Here is a 20,764-nt window from a genome sequence, read left to right as displayed (position 1 = left end):
ATGCTCACACGGCCACAGATAGATGGGATTAAGAGAGATTCTTCATTTCTATTTACAATTTTGCCTTATAAAAACAAATGTTGCCCATGAGGGAAAGTTTAAAACATTCACTCAGATTGATTTAAGAGCTGAGATATAAATCATTGAGCTATAATTTTTAAAATGATAGAAAATTCTAAATCATTTTTCATCATTTGGAATATTTGTGGGTTTAGCATATTTTAAGGCTTAATTAATTGGACCCAGTTTCAGAACTATAAACACTTCTGTTCTATACCACACTTAATTTATGAGAAAGAAGATAATACAAAGAAAGAAAACTTGTCAGAAATAGAGTCAAAATAGTAATGCCCACAGTAGATCCTGAGGTCAGGTCAAGTCTGACCTTACGGCTGACCATGTAAATAGAACTTTGGTCAGTCTAAATTAGGAACAGTCTCCTTTATCAGCTGCATCTCCATCTCCAGGCTTATTGATTGATTAAGACTCAATATAAAGGAAGTAAGTTTTATTATATACCTTAGACTATACTGGAAAATCAGTTCAAATATCAGAAGCATAATGTTATAGCAAAAAGATCACTGCCAGCTTTCATTACCTATCTGTGTGACCACAGATAAGCCAATTTCTCATCCTCCAAGCATCATCTGTAGTATGAGGGGACTGTACTTTATTTCAAGTCACTTAGATCTCTAAAATTTAATTTGAGAAATACTTGCCAATAAAAATGTAAACAACAGGTGCTTTATAGTTAACCTAAGAATGCAATTAATTAAAACTTTCTGGTTATCAAACATAATATTTCCTCAAGCAAAAAGTCAACTCTTAGAGATAAGCCAAGGCTCTGAGAACCACTATTTGAAAATGACTGCCCTGGGGAATCACTCATATGGTCTCCTTAACACATAATTTAAATCTATCCATTTTTCTCATTTTCAATTTGACACCCTTCAAAGAAGAGTTCAAATGTCACATCCTAAGCTTGAATTCCTTCCTGATTCTCTTATTCAGAAGAATTTTCTTCTTTCTCTATATTCTCACAGTTCTTTGTTCCTCTCATTGCTTTTATCACGTATCTTCTCAGAGTATGGTCACTTAATCATTGATTCACTTTAATGTTTCTTCTCCTAGATCATAAACATTTGAAAGTCAGTAATTTTTGTCTTTTCTCCTCACTGTGTCAATGTATTGCTTTTTTTCATTGTTGGAATATTGTACATTGTGGATGAAAATTGAATTTAGTTAAAAAACTATTCAAGAATTACTATAATCCCTTATGGAGTGGCAATTAAGGGTCACTAGCTACATGACTTATTTCATTCACATACTGGACATTTAGGAATGTCTATCATTTGCTAGTCACTTCAACCATACCATTGGAATTCATAATCACATTAGATCATAATTTAAGGCTCAGATTCTAGGTGAATATACAAATTATATAAAACATTCAATATGTTTTTTTCCTCATATGATACCTCACAATTTAATTGAATATTATAACTGCATTAACTGATTTTTCTTTGCCTGATTGGATCTAGTACCTATCTTGTAAATAGAGCCTTTGTGTTTCTCCAGTTTTTTTTTTTTTTTTTTGGTTTGAATATCTGATTTCCCATTAATGCTTGAACCAAAACATTCAGAAAGACCATGTCCATTAACAGTAATCAGACTTAAATGCTGTTAACTGATGTCTTCCTTTTCACTGTCTACCTGCTTCTTTCCTTTCTTGGAATACACTAAAATAAATCAAAGGTTATAACCTTGGAAATTTTTCAAAAAGAGAAATCAAGCCCAGTCTTTTACCTCAAACAAGTTAAAGAATACAACCAGTTTAAATCCTGTAATAGGATACCCAAGGGGCATCAAAGATATACTAGTACATGGATTATCAAAAATTTTCATATCTAACATTCTTGATATGAATTTCCATTTGTAAATGATCACTTTGAAACTGTAGCTTATTATTTTCCAGTGAACACAGATTTCATTTATCCAAACTTTCTTCCATTTAATGAAGTATAATTGACAAATAAAAATTGTATATATTTAAGATATACACCTGATTTGATATACATATACATTGTGAAATAATCACTATAATCAAGTAAATTAACATATCCATCACCGTGTATAGTTAGGATTTTATTTATTTTTTTCACTTTTTGTGGTGAGAATACCGAGCAAATTTCAAGTATACAATTTAGAATTGTTAACTGTAGTCACATAGCTGTACATTAGATCTCCAAAATTTTATCTTGTAAAACTGAAACTGTGTACACCTTGACCAAGATCTCCCCATTTCCCCCACCCCCAGCCCCTAGTAACCATCACTCTACTCTCTTCTTCCATGAGTTAGACTACTTTATAATCCAACATATGAATGAGATCATGTAGTATTTGTCTTTCTGCATCTGGCTTCTTCCACTCAGCGTGTCTTACAGGTTCATCCATGCTTTTGCAAATGGAGGGATTTGTGGTTTTTTTTAAAGGCTGAATAATATTTCATTTTGTATATATATACAAAATTCTTTATCCATTCATCTTTGGAGAGACATTTTAGTTGTTTCCATATCTTGGCTATTGCAAATAATGCTGCAATGAATATGGGAGTGCAGACATCATTTTGAGATCCTGATTTCATTGCCTTTAAAAATATACCCAGAAATGGGATTGCTAGATTATAAACAAGTTCTATTTTTAATTTTTTTGAAAAACCTCCATGCTATTTTCTATAATGGTTGTACAAATTTACATTCCAACCAGCAGTGTACAAGGGTTCTCTTCTTTCCACATTCTTTCCAATACATATTATCTTTTTGTCTTTCTGATAGTAGCAATTCTAACAGGTGTGAGGTAATATTTCATGGTTTTGTTTTGCATTTCCATAATGATTACTGAAGTAGAGCATAATTTTAAATACCTGTTGGTCATTTGTATTTCTTTATTAGAGAAGTGCTTATTCACATCCATTGCCCATTATGGGGGAGGGGGTGTTATGGCTATTGAATTGTTTGAGGTCCTTATATATTTTGGATTTTAGCCCCCTCATCAGATATACAGTTTGAAAATATTTTCTCCCACTTCATAGATTGGCTTTTCACTCTTTTGACTGCTTCTTTTGCCGTGCAGAAGCTTTTTAGGTTTATGAAATCCCATTTGTCTATTTTTGCTTTTGTTGCTTTTGTTCTTGGTGTCATACTCAAAAAATCATCTCCCAAATCAGCATCACAAAGCACTTTTTCCTATGTTTTCTTCTAGTAGTTTTACTTTTAAAGGTCTTACATTTCAGAGTTTATTCATCTGAAGTTAATTTTTGTATATGGTGCAAGATAAGGATTCAATTTTATTAATTTCATGTGGATATCTTCTCCCAACACCATCTATTAAAGACACTATTCATTCTCCATTTGTGTGTTCTTGGCATCTGTGTCACAGATCAGTTGACTATAAATGCATAGATTTATTTCTGGTCTTTCCATTCTTTTCCTTGGTATATGTGTGTGTTTTATGCCATTACTCTGCTGTTTTGATAATTATAGCTTGGCAGTATATTCTGAAATCAGGCAGTGTGGTATCTCCAGATTTCTTCTTCTTTCCCAAGACCACTTTGGCTATTCAGGGTATTTTGTGGTACCATAAAAATTTTAGGATTGTTTGTTCTATGTCCATGAAAAATGACATTGGAATTTTCATAAGGATTGCAATTGAATTTGCTGATCACACTGAACATTTAAACAATACTAATTCTTCTAATCCATGAACATGGGGTATTTTCCCACTTATATGTGTCTTTAATTTCTTTCACTGTATTGTAATTTTAAGTGTACAAGTCTTTTACCCTAATCAATAAGTTTATTCCTAAGTATTAAATTTTTTTTGGCCGCACCGCGTGGCATGAGGGATCTTAGTTCCCTGACCAGGGATTGAACCTGTGCCCCCTGCAGTGGAACCTCAGAGTCTTAACCACTTGACCGCCAGGGAAGTCCTTATTCTTTTTGTTGCTATTGTAAATGATTGTTTCTTTAATTTATTTTTGGATATTTTATTGTGTGTGTATAGAAACACAGCTAATTTTTGTATATCAATTTTTTTCCTTTTTATACTGAATTATAGTTGATTTACAATATTATATTGGTTTCAGACATACAGCTTAGTGATTCAATATTTTCATAGATTATACTTCATTTAAAGTAATTATAAAATACTGACTATATTCCATGCTGTACATTACACACATTGTATCTTATCTATTTTATACATAGTAATTTGTATCTCTTAATCCTATAACCCTATCTTGCCCCTGTCCTTTTCCCATTCCCCACTGGTAACCACTAGTTTGTTCTCTATATCTGTGAGTCTCTTTCTTTTTTGTTATATTCACTAGTTTTCTGTATTTTTTAGATTCCACATGTAAGTGATATCATACAGTATTTTTCTTTCTCTGACTTATTTCACTAAGCATAATATTTTCTAGGCCCAAGCATGTTGTTGCATAGGACAGAATTTCATTTTTTTAAAAAAGGCTGAGTAATATTCCTTGTATATGTATCCCACATCTTCTTTATCCATTTATCTGTTGATGGACACCTGGGTTGCTTCCATATACTGGTTATTGTAAATGATGCTAGTATGAACATTAGGGTGCATGTATCTTTTTGAATGAGTGTTTTTGTTATCTTCAGATATATACCCAGGAGTGGAATTGCTGGATCATATGGTAGATTTTTTTTTTAGTTTACTCACAATTTACATTCCCACCAACAGTGTTCAAGGGTTCCATTTTCTCTGCATCCCCACCAACATTTGTTACTTGTGTTCTTTTTCATGATAGCCATTCTAACAGATGTGAGGTAATATCTCACTGTAGGGTTTTTTTTTTTTTTTTTCCAGTACGCAGGCCTCTCACTGTTGTGGCCTCTCCCATTGCGGAGCACAGGCTCTGGACGCGCAGTCTCAGCGGCCATGGCTCACGGGCCTAGCCGCTCTGCAGCATGTGGGATCTTCCCAGACTGGGGCACGAACCCATGTCCCCTGCATCGGCAGGCGAACTCTCAACCACTGCGCCACCAGGGAAGCCCTCACTGTAGTTTTGATTTGCATTTCTCTGACAGTTAGTGATGTTGAGCATCTTTTAATGTGCCTGATGGCCATTTGCATGTCTTCTTTGGAAAAATATCTATTCAGATCTTCTGCTCATTTTTTGATTGGGTTGGATTTTGTTGTTGTTGTTGTTATTGACTTATATGAGCTGTTTATATATATTGGATATTAACCCCATATTAATCATAACATTTGCAGATATTTTCACCCATTCAGTAGGTCGTCTTTTCATTTTGTCAGTTGTTTCCTTTTCAGTGCAGAGGTTTTTAAGTTTAAGTCACATTTGTTTATTTTTGCTTTCATTTCTTTTGCCTAAGGAAACAGATTCAAAATAATATTCCTATAATTTATTTCAAAGTGTGTTTTGACTATGTTATTTTCTAGTTTTATGGTTTCAGGTCTTACATTTTGATCTTTAATAAATTGTTCTTTTTTTATATAGTGTGAGGAAATGTTCTGATCTCATACCTTTACAAGTAGCTCTCCAGTTTTCTCAGCACCATTTACTGAAGAGATATTCCTTTCTCCATTGTACATTTTTGCCTCCTCTGTCATAGATTAATTGACTATAGGTATGTGGATTTATTTCTGAGCTCTCTATTCTATCCCATTGATCTATGTGTCTGTTTTTGGTGCCAGAACCATGCTGTTTGTATTACTGTAGCTGTGTAGTATTGTCTGAAGTCAGAGAATGTGATATCTCCAGCTTTGTTATTTTTCTCAAGATTGCTTTTAGGAGTCTTTTGTTGTTCCATATAAATTTTAAGATTAGTTGTTCTAGTTCTGTGAAAAATGTCATGGGTATTTTGATAGGGGTTGCATCAAATCTGTAGATTGCTTTGGGTAGTATGAGCATTTTAACAATATTAATTCTTCTAATACAAGAGAATAAGCTATCCTTCTATTTCTTTGTAGCATTTTCAAATTTCTTCATCAATGTACTATAGTTTTCAGAGTATAGGTCTTTCACCTCTTTGGTCAAGTTTATTCCTGGGTATTTTATTCATTTGGTTTTGTTTTGTTTTGTTTTGCAGTATGCGGGCCTCTCACTGTTGTGGCCTCTCCCGTTGTGGAGCACAGGCTCTGGACATGCAGGCTCCAGACGCGCAGGCTCAGCGGCCATGGCTCACGGGTCCAGCCACTCCGCGGCATCTTCATGGACTGGGTCACGAACCCATGTTCCCTGAATCGGCAGGCGGACTCTCAACAACTTTGTCACCAGGGAAGCCCTATTCGTTTTTGATGCAATTTTAAACTGGATTGTTTTCTTGCTTTCTCTTTCTGATAGTTCATTATTAGTGCATAGAAAAGTAACAATTTTCTGTATATTATGTATCCTGCAACTATAATGAATTCAATTATTATTTCTACTAGCTTTTTGGTATAGACTTTAGGGTATTCTGTGTAAAGAATCATGTCATCTGCAAATAGTGACAGTTTTACTTCCATCCTTCTAATTTGGATGAATTTTATTTCTCTATTTTTTGCCTGATTGCTGTGGCTAGGACTTATACTACTATGTTAAATAGAAGTGGTGATAGTGGTCATCCTCCTATTTTTCCTGATTTTAGATGAAAAGCTTTCAGCTTTTCACAATTAAATATGATGTTAGCTATGAGTTTTTCATTAATGGCCTTTAATATGTTGAGATATGTCCCCTCTATACCAACTTTATTGAGAGTTTTAATCATGAATGGATGTTGAATATTGCTAAATGCTTTTCTGCATCTGATGAGATGATCATATGACTTTTAGCCTTCGTTTTGTTAATGTGGTGTATCACATTGATTGATCTGTGGATATTGTACCATGCTTGCATCTCTGGAATAAATTCCATTTTATCACAGTGTATGATGCTTTTAATATATGGTGGAATTCAGTTTTCTAGTATATTGTTAAGAGTTTTTGCATCTACAGTAGTCTGAAATATTGGTCTATAATTCTTTCTCTCTTTTTTTTTTATAGTGTCTATTTCTGATTTGGTATCAGGGTAATGGTGGTCTCATAGAATGAATTTAGGAGTGTTCCCTTCTCTTCATTTTTTGGAATAGTTTGAGGATAGGTATTAACCCTTCTTTATATGATCTGTAGAATTCCCCTGTGAATCTGTCCAGTCTTGGACTTTTGTATGTTAGCAGTTTTTTAATTATGGATTCAATTTCAGTACTAGTAATTGTCTGCTTAGATTTTCAATTTCTTCCTCATTCAAGCTTGGAAGTTTGTATGTTTCTAGGAATTTATTGTTTCTTCTAAATTGTCCAGTTTGTTGGCATGTAATTTCTCATAGTATCATCTTCTGATTGTCTGTATCTCTGTGCTATTTCTCCTCCTTCATGTCCTATTTTGTTTATTAGTGTTCTCTCAATTTTTTTTCTTAATGAGTCTAAATACTTACCAATTTTATCATTTCAAAAAACTTCCCCTTTTCTGTTGTTTCCTTGGACTCTATTTTATTTATTTCCTCTGTGATCTTTATTATTTCCTTTCTTCTGTTGAATTTGGGCTTTGTTTTTCTTTTTCTAATGCCTTTAGGTGGTAGTTTAGCTTGTTTTTTTTTGAGCTTTTTTTTCCTTAAGTAGGCCTATATTGCTATAAGCTTCCCTCTTACAACTGCTTTTGTACACCCCATAGATTTCAAAAAGCTATGCTTTCATTTTCATTTGTCTCAAGGTATATTCTGATTTCCTCTTTGATTTATTCATTGGCACATTGTTTTTTTCAGTAGCATATTGTTTAGACTCCACTTGTCTGTGTTTTTCCCATTTTTCTCCCTCTAATTGATTTATATTTCATACTGTTGTTGTCAGAAAAGATGCTTGATATAATTTCTATGCTCTTACATTTGTTGAGACTTGTTTTGTGACCTATCATGTGATCTATTCTGGAGAATGTTTAATGTGCTCTTTAAAATAATATGTATACTGCTGGTTTTGGATGGAATGTCCCAAAGAAATCTATTAAGTCCAACTGATCAAATGTTTCATTTAAGGTCACTGTTGACTTACTGATTTTCTGTCAGGATGATTTGTCCACTGATACCAGTGGGGTGTTAAAGTCCCTGACTATTATTGTGTTATTGTCAATTTCTCCCTTTATTTCTGTTAATATTTCCTTTGTATATTTAGGTGCTCCTATATTAGGTACATATATGTTTATGAATGTTATATCCTCTTCTTGTATTGATATATGTATCATTACTAATGCAATTCTTTGTCTTTTGCTATAGACTATGTTTTAAAGTTTACTTTGTCTGATATGCATATTGCTACCCCAGCTTTCTTTTCATTTCCATTGGCATGGAATATCTTTTTCCACCCCCTCACTTTCAGTTTGTGCATGTCTTTACCTCTGAAATGAGTCTGTTTTAGGCAGCATATAGATGGATCTTGTTTTGTTTATCCAATCAGCCACCCTGTGTCTTTTGATTGGAGCAATTAGTCCATTGACATATAAAGTGACTACTGATAGGCATGTAGTTATTGCCATTTTTTAAATTTGTTTTCTGGTCATTTTTGTAGTTCTTCTCTGTTCTTTTCTTCTTCTTTTAGTCTCTTCCTTTGTAGTTTGATGATTTCCTTTAGTGTGATGCTTGTGTTCCTTTCTCTGTAGTTTTTGTGTATCTATTGTAGGCTTTTGATTTGTGGTTACCACGGAGGTCATATACATTGACCTCTAACTATATTTACTTGTTTAATCTGATATTTCTGTTCAAACACATTCTAGAAGAGCTATATTTTTTGCTCCCCCATCCACTTTTGTGTTTTTGATGTCATATTTTACATATTCATGCCTATCCCTTAACTGTTAATCAATTTTACAATTTTTGTCTTTTAACCTTTGCACTAGCTTATTTAAGTTGTTGATTCACAGCCTTCACTATATATTTGCCTTGACCTGTGGGATTTTTCCTTTCCTATAATTTCTTGTTTCATACTGTAGCCCTTACGTTTTCTCCTAAAGAAGACCCTTTAATACTTCTTATAAGGTTGGTTTAGTATTGATTAGCTCTTTAATTTTTGGTTGTTGGAGGAGTTCTTTAGGTTTCCTTCAATTCTGAATGATAACCTTCCTGGATAGAGTGTCCTAGGTTGAATTTTTTTCCTTTTCAGCACTTTAACTATACCATGTCACTCCCTTTTGGCCTGCAAAGTTTCTGCTGAAAAATCAGTTGATAGACTTATAGGAGTTCCCTTGTATGTGACTCTGTTTTTCTCTTGCTGCCTTTACTATTCTCTCTTTATCTAATTTCTGCCATTTTAATTATGATATGTCTTGCTGTGGGTCTCTTTGGGGTCATCTTGTTTGAACACTCTGAGCTTCCCATAGCTGGATATCTGTTTCCTTCTTCAGATGTGGGAAATTTTCAGCCATAATTTAATGAAATATATTTCCAACCCCTTTCACTCTCTCTTTTCCTTCTGGAACCCCTATAATGTGAATATTAGTACTCTTGATGTTGCCCCAAAGGTCCCTTAAACAATCCTTATACTTTAAAATTTGTTTTTCTTTTTGCCCTTCTGATTGGGTGATTTCTGTTATTCTATCTTCCAGATCACTTATGTCTTCTTCTGTATCACCTAATCTGTTATTACTTCCTTCTAGTGTATTTTTTATTTCAGTTATTGTATTCTTCAGCTCTGACTGGTTATTTTTTAATATTTTCTAGTTCTTTGTTAAAATTCTCACTGTGTTCATCTATTCTTTTCTCAAGTTCAGTTAGTATTCTTATTACTGTTGCTTTGAACTATTTATCAGGTAAATTATCTCTGTTTCATTAGAGTTTTTCAGGTTTTTTTTCTTTTTCTTTCATTTGAAACATATTTCTATGTCTTATTTTGTTTAACTTTCTGTGTCTCTATGAAATTATGTGAAACAGTACCTATCCTGATCTTGAAGGCATGTCCTTGTGTGGGAGCACCCCTATGCAGTCTGTGTGTGCCCTGTGGCTTTGGTCAGAGAGCTGGATCTGAAGTGAGCACAGGCTTTGTCTTCCCCTTGGATGTCCAGCCACCACCTTGGTTGGTAAGACTGGATTTGGAGAGGCTAGAGCCAGAGCCAGGTGTGAGCCAGGGCTTCTCCTAGGCTCAGTGGCCATTACCACTTTAAGGGCTGGGGCTGGGGCAGGGACCAAGGGGCCTGTAGCATGAGCCCTGAGGTAGAATTTTTTGTCTCCAGGTTTTGTTGTTAGTCTCTTTCTAGATTGGGGTGATGACTGGGGCCTGAGGGCTTGGTGCTGCACTTCTGTGCTGGCTTAACTTTTTCCTCACCATGTGCACGTTAGATAGAGACTGGGTTGGAATCAGAGGTTTTGGTGCCACATTACTGAGATGGTTTCAGTCCACTGGGAATGGCGGTCTCCACCCTGGAACCAATTTTGTTCCCCACAAAAGGGGCAAGGACACACTTGCTAGCAATGGCTGCTTCCACCCTTGTCAGAGACAGGGCCAGTGTCCAAGCCAGCGTCATTCCTTCCAAGTGTGCACTCTCTCATTAGTAATGGCAAGAGAGACTGGAGTAAGAGCCTGGTGCAGGCTCGGGCATACTGGGGTTGTCCTGCAAGCCAGCCAGAGCCCCAGGCACTTTTCAATCTGTTGTCATCACACTGTGACCAGGAGTAAGCAAGCTTGTGCATGGGCTCTTCAAGAGCAGTCTTGGTTTCTTATAGATCTCCAGTAAGCCTCACTGGTTTTCAAACAAGCTAAGGGAGCTCATCTTCCTTTGTCAGACCCCATGGCTGCAGTGCCTAATATGTGGCTCATACCCTTCACTCTCCAGAGAGGATCCCAGAGCCCATGATGTCCTCCTCCTTTTCTGGGTCCCCAGCTAGGGATGTGGGACCCAACCAGATCACTTCTCCTCCCTTCCTGCCAGACTCTGCATGGATCTCTCTTTACAGCCCTGGTTGCAGAAAAGCCATTCTGCCAACCTCCAGCTCATATTCAGAAAGAGCTGCTCCCCATGTAGTTGTATTTTTGATGTGCTCGTGAGGGCAAGTGAGCTCAGTGTCCTCCTACTCTGCCATCTTAACATATTGTATACTGATTTTGTATACTGCATCTTTACTGAATTCATTTTTTAGTTCTAATTGTTTTATTGTCGTTGTTGAGTTTTCTACATATATGATCAGGCCATCTGCAAATAGAAATAACTTTACTTCTTCCTTTCAGATTTGGGTGCTTTTTATTCTTTTTACTTACCTAATTGCTCTAGCTAGGACTTCCAGTAATATGTTGAGCAGGTGTTGAGAGTGGGCATCCTTGTTTTGTACCAGAAAGGTACAAAGGGAAAGCTTTATGTTTTTCTCCATTGATTATGATGTTAGCTGTGGGCTTTTCATATATGGTCTATAAGCTATGAGTTAATTTTCTTTTACACCTTTTCGTTGAGTTTTAATCATAAATGTATGTTGAACGTTGTCAAGTGCTTTTTCTTTGCCTATTAAGATAATCGTGTGGTTTTATTCTTTCATTTAATTATTTTGTATCACACTGATTATTTGCATATGTTAAACCAACATTGCATCCCAGGGATAAATCCCTCTTGGTCATGGTGTATGATCCTTTTAATGTGCTGTTAAAATTGGTTTGCTAGTATTTTATTGAGAATTTATGCCTCTATACTCATCAGTAATATTGACCCTTAATTTTTTTCTTGTAGCATCTTTATCTGGAATTATTATCAGTGTAATGCTGGGCTTGTAAAATGAGTTTGGGAGTACTCCCTCCTATTCAATTTTTGGAAGAGTTTGAAAAAGATTGGAGTTAATTTTTTAGACATTGGTAAAATTCAACAGAGAAACTATCTGGAGCTGGGTTGTTGTTGTTGGTGCTGGTGGCTTTTTTGTTTCTTGTTTTTGTTTTTTTGGTTGGGAGGTTTTTGATTACTGATTCAACTTTGTTAATAGTAATTGATTTATCCATGTTTCTATTTCTTCTTGATTGAGTTTTGGTAGGTTGTATATTTCTAGGAATTTATCAGCTTCCTCTAGGTTATCCAGTCTGTTCATGTATAATTGTGCTTATTAGTCCTGTGTGATCCTTTATATTACTGAGGTACCATTTAAATGCCTGCTCTTTTATTCCTGATTTTATTTATCTAAGTCTTCTCTCTTTTATCTTTGTCTAATTAAGGTTTTGTTGATTTTATCTTTTCAAAAAAAACCAACCTTAGTTGTGTTGATTTTTTTCTATTGCTTTCTAATCCTCCACTTGATTTTTTATTTATTTATTTAAATTTATTTATTATTTCCTTCTGCTAACGTTTTTTTTTTTTTTTTTTTTTTTTTTTTTTTTTTTTTTTGCAGTATGCAGGCCTCTCACTGTCGTGGCCTCTCCCATTGCGGAGCACAGGCTCCGGACACGCAGGCTCAGTAGCCATGGCTCACAGGCCCAGCCGCTCCGCGGCATGTGGGATCCTCCCAGACTGGGGCACGAACCCGTGTCCCCTGCATCAGCAGGCGGACTCTCAACCACTGTGCCACCAGGGAAGCCCCCTTCTGCTAACTTTTGACTTGGTTTGTTCTTTTTCTAGTTCCTTGAGGTGTAAAATTAGATTGTTTATTTGATACTTTGTATTTTTAAAATATAAACTTCCCTCTTAGTACTACTTTTGCTGCATTCCATAGTTTCAGTATGTTTTATTTTCATTTTTATTTCTCTCCAGATACTTTTTAAATGTTCTTTTGATTTCCTCTCTTGATTTTCCTCAATGGTTGCTCAAGAGAGTATTGCTTATTTTCCACATATTTATAAATTTTTCCATTTTCTTGCTGTCATTGATTTCTAGTTTTATTTCACTGTGGTTGGAAAAGATACTTGGTATAATTTTAATCTTCATAAATTTGTCAAGACTTGGTTTGTGACCTAACATGAGATATATCCAGAAAAATGTTCTATGTGTGCTTGAAAAGAATGTGTATTCTTCTGCTGTTAGGTAGAAATTTCTGTAAGTTTCTGTTATGTCCATTTGGTTTATAGTGTTGTTCAAGTAAGATTTTTCTTTATTGCTTGTCTGTCTGGATGTTGTGTCCATTATTGTAAGTGGGATATTGAATTCCCCTACTATTATTGTATTGCTGTCAATTTCTGCCTTCAGATCTGTCAATGTTTTCTTTATACATTTAAGTGTTCTGCTACTGGGTACACATATATTTATAAACGTTATATCTTCCTATTGAATTGACCCTTTTATTATTATATAATGACCTTCATTTCTAAAAATAGTTTAAGACTTAAAGTCCATTTTTTCTGATATAACTATAGCCACTTTCACTTTATTTTGGTTACCATTTGCATGGTATATCTTTTTCCATCACTTCACTTTCGACCAAATCATATTGCTGGATCTTATTTTTTTATCCATTCATCCATTCAGTGCAGTTTAATTGGTGAGTTTAATCCATTTACATTTAAAGTCAAGCACAGTGACTACTCTAATTCCATTTCTATAACATCAAGTATAACATACGTAGATGGAAACCTACTACTTTTTTTTTCACAAAGATGGATAACTGAAGTTAAGTCAGCTTATAGTTAACCAGGAAAATTAACCATTTACTAAGTTAGAAATTAGGTAACCAGTATAGCTCTCAAAATATTTTTTGTTGTCTTGTTATAAAGGAACAACATAGAAGTTTTATAGAAAGTCTTTTTCAGAAACTGGTATACCTGAGAAAAACATGACAGAAGTTATTCCTTGAGATCCTACTAATTTTTATTGGTACAAAAAATTCTTTTTATTTGCAAGTGGCTTCCTGTAAAATGTTGGTCACTTCCGAGACACCAAAAAATGTTAAAGCCAGTATCAGTTAAGAGAGGCGTTAAGACTAGGAAATTTATCATAAGTTTATTACTGTATCCTCATCATAAAAACAACTTTATTCCAGAGGTTAAATAAAATAAAATTCCTGGGTTTCCCTGGTGGCCCAGTCGTTAAGAATCCTCATGCCAATGCAGGGGACATGGGTTCGAGCCCTGGTCCAGGAAGATCCCACCTGCTGTGGAGCAACTAAGGCCATGTGCCACAACTACTGAGTCTATGCTCTAGAGCCCATGAGCCACAACTACTGAGCCAGCGTGCCACAACTACTGAAGCCCACATGCCTAGAGCCGGTGCTACACAACAAGAGAAGACACTGCAATGAGAAACCTGCACACCGCACTGAAGAGTAGCCCCCGCTCACGACAACTAGAGAAAGTCCATGCATAGCAATGAAGACACAACACAGCCAAAAATGAACATAAATTTAAAAAAATTCCTGTTACAAAACAACATTGAAGTGGAGGAAGAATGAAAAGATTAAACATTTTGGACTTAACCATATATGGGATTGAAACTTAGCTCTGCCACTTACTAGCTTTGCGATTATGGGCAAAGCCAAAACACTCTGTTCCTCTGTTTCCCAATCTGAAAAAATTGGAATATTAAAATTTCCCTTTTTTCCAAAAATTTGGTAAGAAATAAATGAGTTAACATGAGAGATAGAAGATGAATAAATTTGGGGGATATAATGTACAACATTGTTATTAGCGTTAATGATACTCCATTAAATACTTGAAAGTTGCTAAGAGATACAATCTTAAAATTTCTCACTACACAAAAGAAATGATAATTATGACATGATAGAGGTGTTAGTTAACATGGTTGTGATAATCATATTGCAATGTATAAGTGTATCAAATCAACACTTTGTACACCTCAAACTTATACAATGTAAAACTGAGCATGTTTCCATTTATTCCCCATTGTGAGCACTGGTTGAAGACCATTCTCACTATAATTCACCACGAAAACTTCAGCTTTAAATGAGTCTATCATACTGATTTAACTCAATAATGTATGATCAAGTCAAGGTACAGTTATCACAGGGTCAAGGAAAAAAAAAACAGTTACTAAGAAAGGAGGGGTCATTCCATTCCACAGGCATCTTTCTCTTTTCTCCCCTTTTTCCATCTCTTTTTCTGTGTTTCTTCTTGTTCTACATCTTTAGCCCCTGCCAATAATTCCTCAAGTCTCCCAGCACCCTCACTTATCTAAGGAGGTGGTACTCCAGCTTGAAGCAAAGGTGGATTCTCAGAACTGCATTTCAGTGGCAAATTATTTAGAGAAAAATTAAGAAGGCTGAGGTGAAATTGAAGGAAGCAGCTTTTAGCAATCAAAAGGTGCAATAATTAGCACTATAAAAATTAGAATTTAACCCCACCACAAAAAAACAATGGAGATAAATCAATGTTTACTGAAATGGGATTCTGACCCATAATAGTTTTCTAATTTCAATGTACAAGTTAGAGGTAGGGTTAAGCCTCCTTTTATACTAACTGCTGATAATCAAAGTATACATATTATTCTTTCCTCTCCCCTCAGCCCTCCTCTCTCCCTTCCCAGAATAAAGCAATGAGAGTCACCTGCTTTGGATTCCTGAAGACACTCACCTGTATTAGAATTAAGATCATCAGGCTCTGATTCGGTCCCATTTTGGCTTCCATTTCCCTGAAGAGTGTTCATAGCCATAAGCTTTATCTTCTGCAGCTTCATCGCCTCAGCCATTGTTGCAGCTGTTATACCTAAAACCATAACCATTCCTTTTAAAACAGGGGCCATGTCTTAATGTAATTGAAGACTGGATACATTTCTTTAACAGGCCTATGCTGCACAGCACAAGCCAAAAGTAAGCCCAAGTCTAATTTATGAATAATATTCTTTAACAAAGTAATTTTCAACTCCTGTAATAACTTCTTACAATGGACAGTTTAAACATCTGAAAAAGCATTAAATATGGGTCTGATTCCCAATTGAAAACAGCACAGAGAAAACAAACAGCATAATGTGAAAATTGTCTGAGAAATTTCAAAACTCTTGCTAATGTGTTCTGGTGTCTATTAAGAGCTCTGGACAGTTGTTTTAGACAGAGCTCACCATGCACTAAAATCCATCTAAAACAACATTGTCGGAGGAAGCACTCTGAAATGCTAGAAGGAACAACTTTCTAGTGAATATCCTTGCTAGCACTTCTACTAAAGAATTGGCTACCTTCCTTATGAGAGTTACCTTAGAAAGAAGAATTAAGGGGAGGAAACACAAAGTTGTCTTTATACCCTTTTACTGACTTCCTTCTTATATACTGAGGGACCAAATAAATGAAAACATGGCAGGCCACCTCTGAAAGTGTGCCAGCCCTTGTAGTATAATTACATTCTTTTGTATTAATATAAGGCAATTTTTAAAACTCTATATAATGGTACAAAGAGGTAGGAATAAAAAACCCAAAGATAAAATATGAGTGCATAAGTTTGAAATTCTTCCTCCTAGGAAGTCTATATCCAGCAAAACCATAGAAATATAACCGGAAATTGGTACTAAAAATAGATCAATCTGTACTCCACTAATGCCCTTCAAGACGTCTAGTGAATTCAACTAAATTATTTTTAAATAGTATTGAAATCCTTAACCATCTATTGGTGCACTGGTACCACGGGCCAAAAAGAAAGAAAAAAAAAAAACTCTGGCAGATTTAAAACAGTATTTTAGAATTCAGTGAAATCATTCTCCCCTGCAAATGCAAATCAAAGAAAAGAAGGCATGTATTGGTTGTTGCAAAAGAGTGGAGGTTCCTTAAAAAAGTAAAAATAGAAATACCATATGACCCAGCAATCCCATTACTGGGATATACCCTGAGAAAACCATAATTCAAAAAGACACACACACCCCAATGTTCACTGCAGCACTATTTACAATACCCAGAACATGGAAGCAACCTAAATGTCCACCAAGAGATGAATGGATAAAGAAGATGTGGGAGTCGGCGGGAAGATGGTGGAAGAGTAAGACGTGGAGATCGCCTTCCTCCTCTCGGATACACCAGAAATACATCTACACGTGGAACAACTCCTACAGAACACCTACTGAAGGCTGGCAGAAGACCTCAGAGCTCCCAAAAGGTAAGAAACTCCCCACGTACCTGGGTAGGGCAAAAGAAAAAAGAAAAAACAGAGACAAAAGAATAAGGACGGCACCTGCACCAGTGGGAGGGAGCTGTGAAGGAGGAAAAGTTTCCACACACTAGGAAGCCCCTCCGCGGGCGGAGACTGTGGGAGGCGGAGGGGGGAGCTTCGGGACCGTGGAGTGGTGCACAGCGACGGGTGTGGAGGGCAAAGCGGGGAGATTCCTGCACAGACGATCGGTGCCGACCGGCACTCACCAACCCGAGAGGCTTGTCTGCTCACCCGCCGGCGCGGGCGGGGCTGCGAGCTGAGGCTCGGGTTTCGGTTTTGGACGGAGCGCAGGGAGAGGACTGGGGTTGGCGGCTTGAGCATAGCCTGAAAGGGTTGGTGCGCCACGACTAGCCGGGAGGGAGTTCGGGGAAAAGCCTGCACCGGCCGAAGAGGCAAGAGACTTTTTCTTCCCTCTTTGTTTCCTGGTGCGCGAGGAGAGGGGTTTAAGAGCGCTGCTTAAAGGAACTCCAGAGACGGGCGCAAGCCGCGGCTAAAAGCGCGAACCCCAGAGACGGGCGCGAGCCGCGGCTGAGGGCGCGAGCCCCCGAGACGGGTGCGAGCCGCGGCGGGAAGCGCGAGCCCCAGAGACGGGCGCGAGCCGCGGCTGAAACCGCGGACCCCAGAGACGGGCGGGAGACGCTGGGGCTGCTGCTGCCGCCACCAGGGGGGCTGTGTGTGAGCGCAGGTCACTCTCCGCGCCCCTCTTCCGCGGAGCCTGTGCAGGCCGCCACTGCCAGGTTCCCGGGATCCAGGGACAACCTCCCCGGGAGTACGCACGGCGGGTCTCAGGCTGGTGCAGCGTCACGCCGCCTCTGCCGCCGCAGGCCCGCCCCGCACGCAGTGCCCCGCCTTCCCCCATCCCCCAACCCCCGGCCTGAGTGAGCCGGAGCTCCCGAATCAGCGGCTCCTTTAACCCCGTCCTGTCTGAGCAAAAAAACAGACGCCCTCCAGCGATCTGCGCGCAGGGGCAGGGCCGGGTACAAAGCTGAGCTCCTGTGAGCTGTGAGAGCAGGGAGGAGAGGGGGAGGTCTCTCCCGGCAGCCGCGGAGGCGGCGGATTGAAGCTCCACAATCAACTTGAAGTGCCCTGCATTGTGGAATACCTGAATAGACAGGGAGTGATCCCAAATTGAAGAGGGGGAATTTAGGAGCGAGATCTGTGATTTTTTTCCCTTTTCCTCTTTTTGTGAATGTGTCCATGTATGCTTCTGTGTGAGATCTTGTCTGTATACTCTTGCTTCCACCATTTGTCCTAGGGCTCTATCCGTCCATGGTTTTTTTTTAAAAAAAAAAAAAAATTTTTTTTTTAATAATTAATTTTAATTGTAATAACTTTATTGAACTTTACCTTCGTTCTTTCTTTCTTTCTTTCCTTCCCTCCTTCCCTCCTTTAGACAGCGAATCACCCCAGGTTGAGGGGGTGGTCTCTGGGAGCAGGATTTATGATTTTTCCCCCTTTGCCTCTCTTTGTGAACGTGTATGTGTATGCTTCTGTGTAAGATTTTCTCTGTATAGCTTTGCTTCCAACAGTTGTCCTAGGGCTCTATCCGTCCATGGTTTTTTTTAAAAAAATTTTTTTTCTTAATAATTAATTTTAATTGTAATAACTTTATTGTACTTTACCTTCGTTCTTTCTTTCTTTCTTTCCTTCCTTCCTTCCCTCCTTTAGACAACAAATCACCCCAAATTGAGGAGGTGGTCTCTGGGAGCAGGATTTATGATTTTTCCCCCTTTGCCTCTCTTTGTGAACGTGTATGTGTATGCTTCTGTGTAAGATTTTCTCTGTATAGCTTTGCTTCCAACATTTGTCCTAGGGCTCTATCCGTCCATGGTTTTTTTTTAAAAAAAAAAAAAATTTTTTTTTCTTAATAATTAATTTTAATTGTAATAACTTTATTGTACTTTACCTTCGTTCTTTCTTTCTTTCTTTCCTTCCTTCCTTCCCTCCTTTAGACAGCGAATCACCCCAGGTTGAGGAGGTGGTCTCTGGGAGCAGGATTTATGATTTTTCACCCTTTGCCTCTCTTTGTGAACGTGTATGTGTATGCTTCTGTGTAAGATTTTCTCTGTATAGCTTTGCTTCCAACATTTGTCCTAGGGCTCTATCCGTCCATGGTTTATTTTTAAAAAAAAAAAATTTTTTTTTCTTAATAATTAATTTTAATTGTAATAACTTTATTGTACTTTACCTTCGTTCTTTCTTTCTTTCCTTCCTTCCTTCCCTCCTTTAGAGAGCAAATCACCCCAGGTTGAGGAGGTGGTCTCTGGGAGCAGGATTTATAGCTTTGTTTCCAACATTTGCCCTAGGGTTCTATCTGTTCTTTTTTTTTTTTTTTTTCTTTCTAAATATTTTTTAGTACAATAACTATATTATACTTTATTTTATTTTTACTGTATCTTCTTTCTTTCTGTCTGTTTTCCTTCTTTCCCTCCTTCCTTCCTCCCTTCCTCCCTCCCTCCCTCCCTCCTTTTTTTCCTTCTTTGCTTCTTTCTTCCTTCCTTCCTTTCCTCCTTTCCTCCTTTCCTTCTTTCTTTCCTCAAACTTCTACTAATTCTCTCTACATTTTCTCCTTCTTTCCCTCCTTCCTTCCTTCCTTCCCCCCTCCCTCCCTTTCCTTCCTTCTTTGCTTCTTTCTTCCTTCCTTCCTTTCCTCCTTTCCTTCTTTCTTTCCTCATACTTCTACTAATTCTCTCAACATTTTCTCCTTCTTTCCCTCCTACCTTCCTTCCTTCCTCCCTCCCTCCCTCCTTTCTTTCCTTCTTTGCTTCTTTCTTCCTTCCTTCCTTTCCTCCTTTCCTTCTTTCTTTCCTCATACTTCTAATAATTCTCTCTACTTTTCCTCCCTTTTATTCTGAGCCGTGTGGATGAAAGGCTCTTGGTGCTCCAGCCCAGGAGGCAGGGCTCTGCCTCTGAGGTAGGAGAGCCAACTTCAGGACACTGATCAACAAGAGACCTCCCAGCTCCACGTAATATTAAACGGTGGAAATCTCACAGAGACCTCCATCTTAACACCAGCACCCAGCTTCACTCAATGACCAGCAAGCCACAGTGCTGGACAACCTATGCCAAACAACTAGCAAAACAGGAACACAACCCCACCCATTAGCAGAGAGGCTGCCGAAAATCATAACAAGGCCACAGACACCCCAAAACACACCACCAGACGTGAACCTGCCCATTAGAGAAACAAGATCCAGCCTCAACCAGCACAACACAGGCACTAGTCCCCTCCACCAGGAAGCCTACACAACCCGCTGAAACAACCTTAGCCACTGGAGACAGACATCAAATACAACGGGAACTACGAACGTGCAGCCTGCAAAAAGGAGACCCCAATCACAGTAAGATAAGCAAAATGAGAAGACAGAAAAACACACAGCAGATGAAGGAGCAAGATAAAAACCCACCGGACCTAACAAATGAAGAGGAAATAGGCAATCTACCTGAAAAATAATTCAGAATAATGATAGTAAGGATGATCCGAAATCTTGGAAGTAGAATCGACAAAATGCAAGAAACAGTTAACAAGGACCTAAAAGAACTAAAGATGAAACAAGCAACGCTGAACAACGCAATAAATGAAATTAAAAGTACTCTAGATAGGATCAATAGCAGAATAACTGAGGCAGAAGAACGGATAAGTGACCTGGAAGATAAAGTAGTGGAAATAA

At 37.6% G+C, this 20,764-nt stretch overlaps 1 protein-coding gene across 2 annotated transcripts in view; it reads right to left on the bottom strand.

The window, feature by feature from the left end:
• The window catches only part of DACH2 (dachshund family transcription factor 2), a 654,283-nt gene that overhangs the window by 213,965 nt on the left and 419,554 nt on the right, over positions 1 to 20,764 (bottom strand). For both annotated transcript variants that reach the window (XM_032619764.1, XM_032619765.1), the window contains one exon: positions 15,534 to 15,665. In XM_032619764.1, coding sequence (XP_032475655.1) covers positions 15,534 to 15,665 — 132 coding nt within the window. The remainder of the gene's footprint in view (positions 1 to 15,533; positions 15,666 to 20,764) is intronic.

The sequence above is a fragment of the Phocoena sinus genome, chromosome X (genome assembly GCF_008692025.1).
Source record: "Phocoena sinus isolate mPhoSin1 chromosome X, mPhoSin1.pri, whole genome shotgun sequence".
NCBI classification, from domain to species: Eukaryota; Metazoa; Chordata; class Mammalia; order Artiodactyla; family Phocoenidae; genus Phocoena; species Phocoena sinus.
The sequence above is the reverse complement of the archived record's forward strand: the minus strand, read 5'-3'. Positions and strand labels throughout refer to the sequence as shown.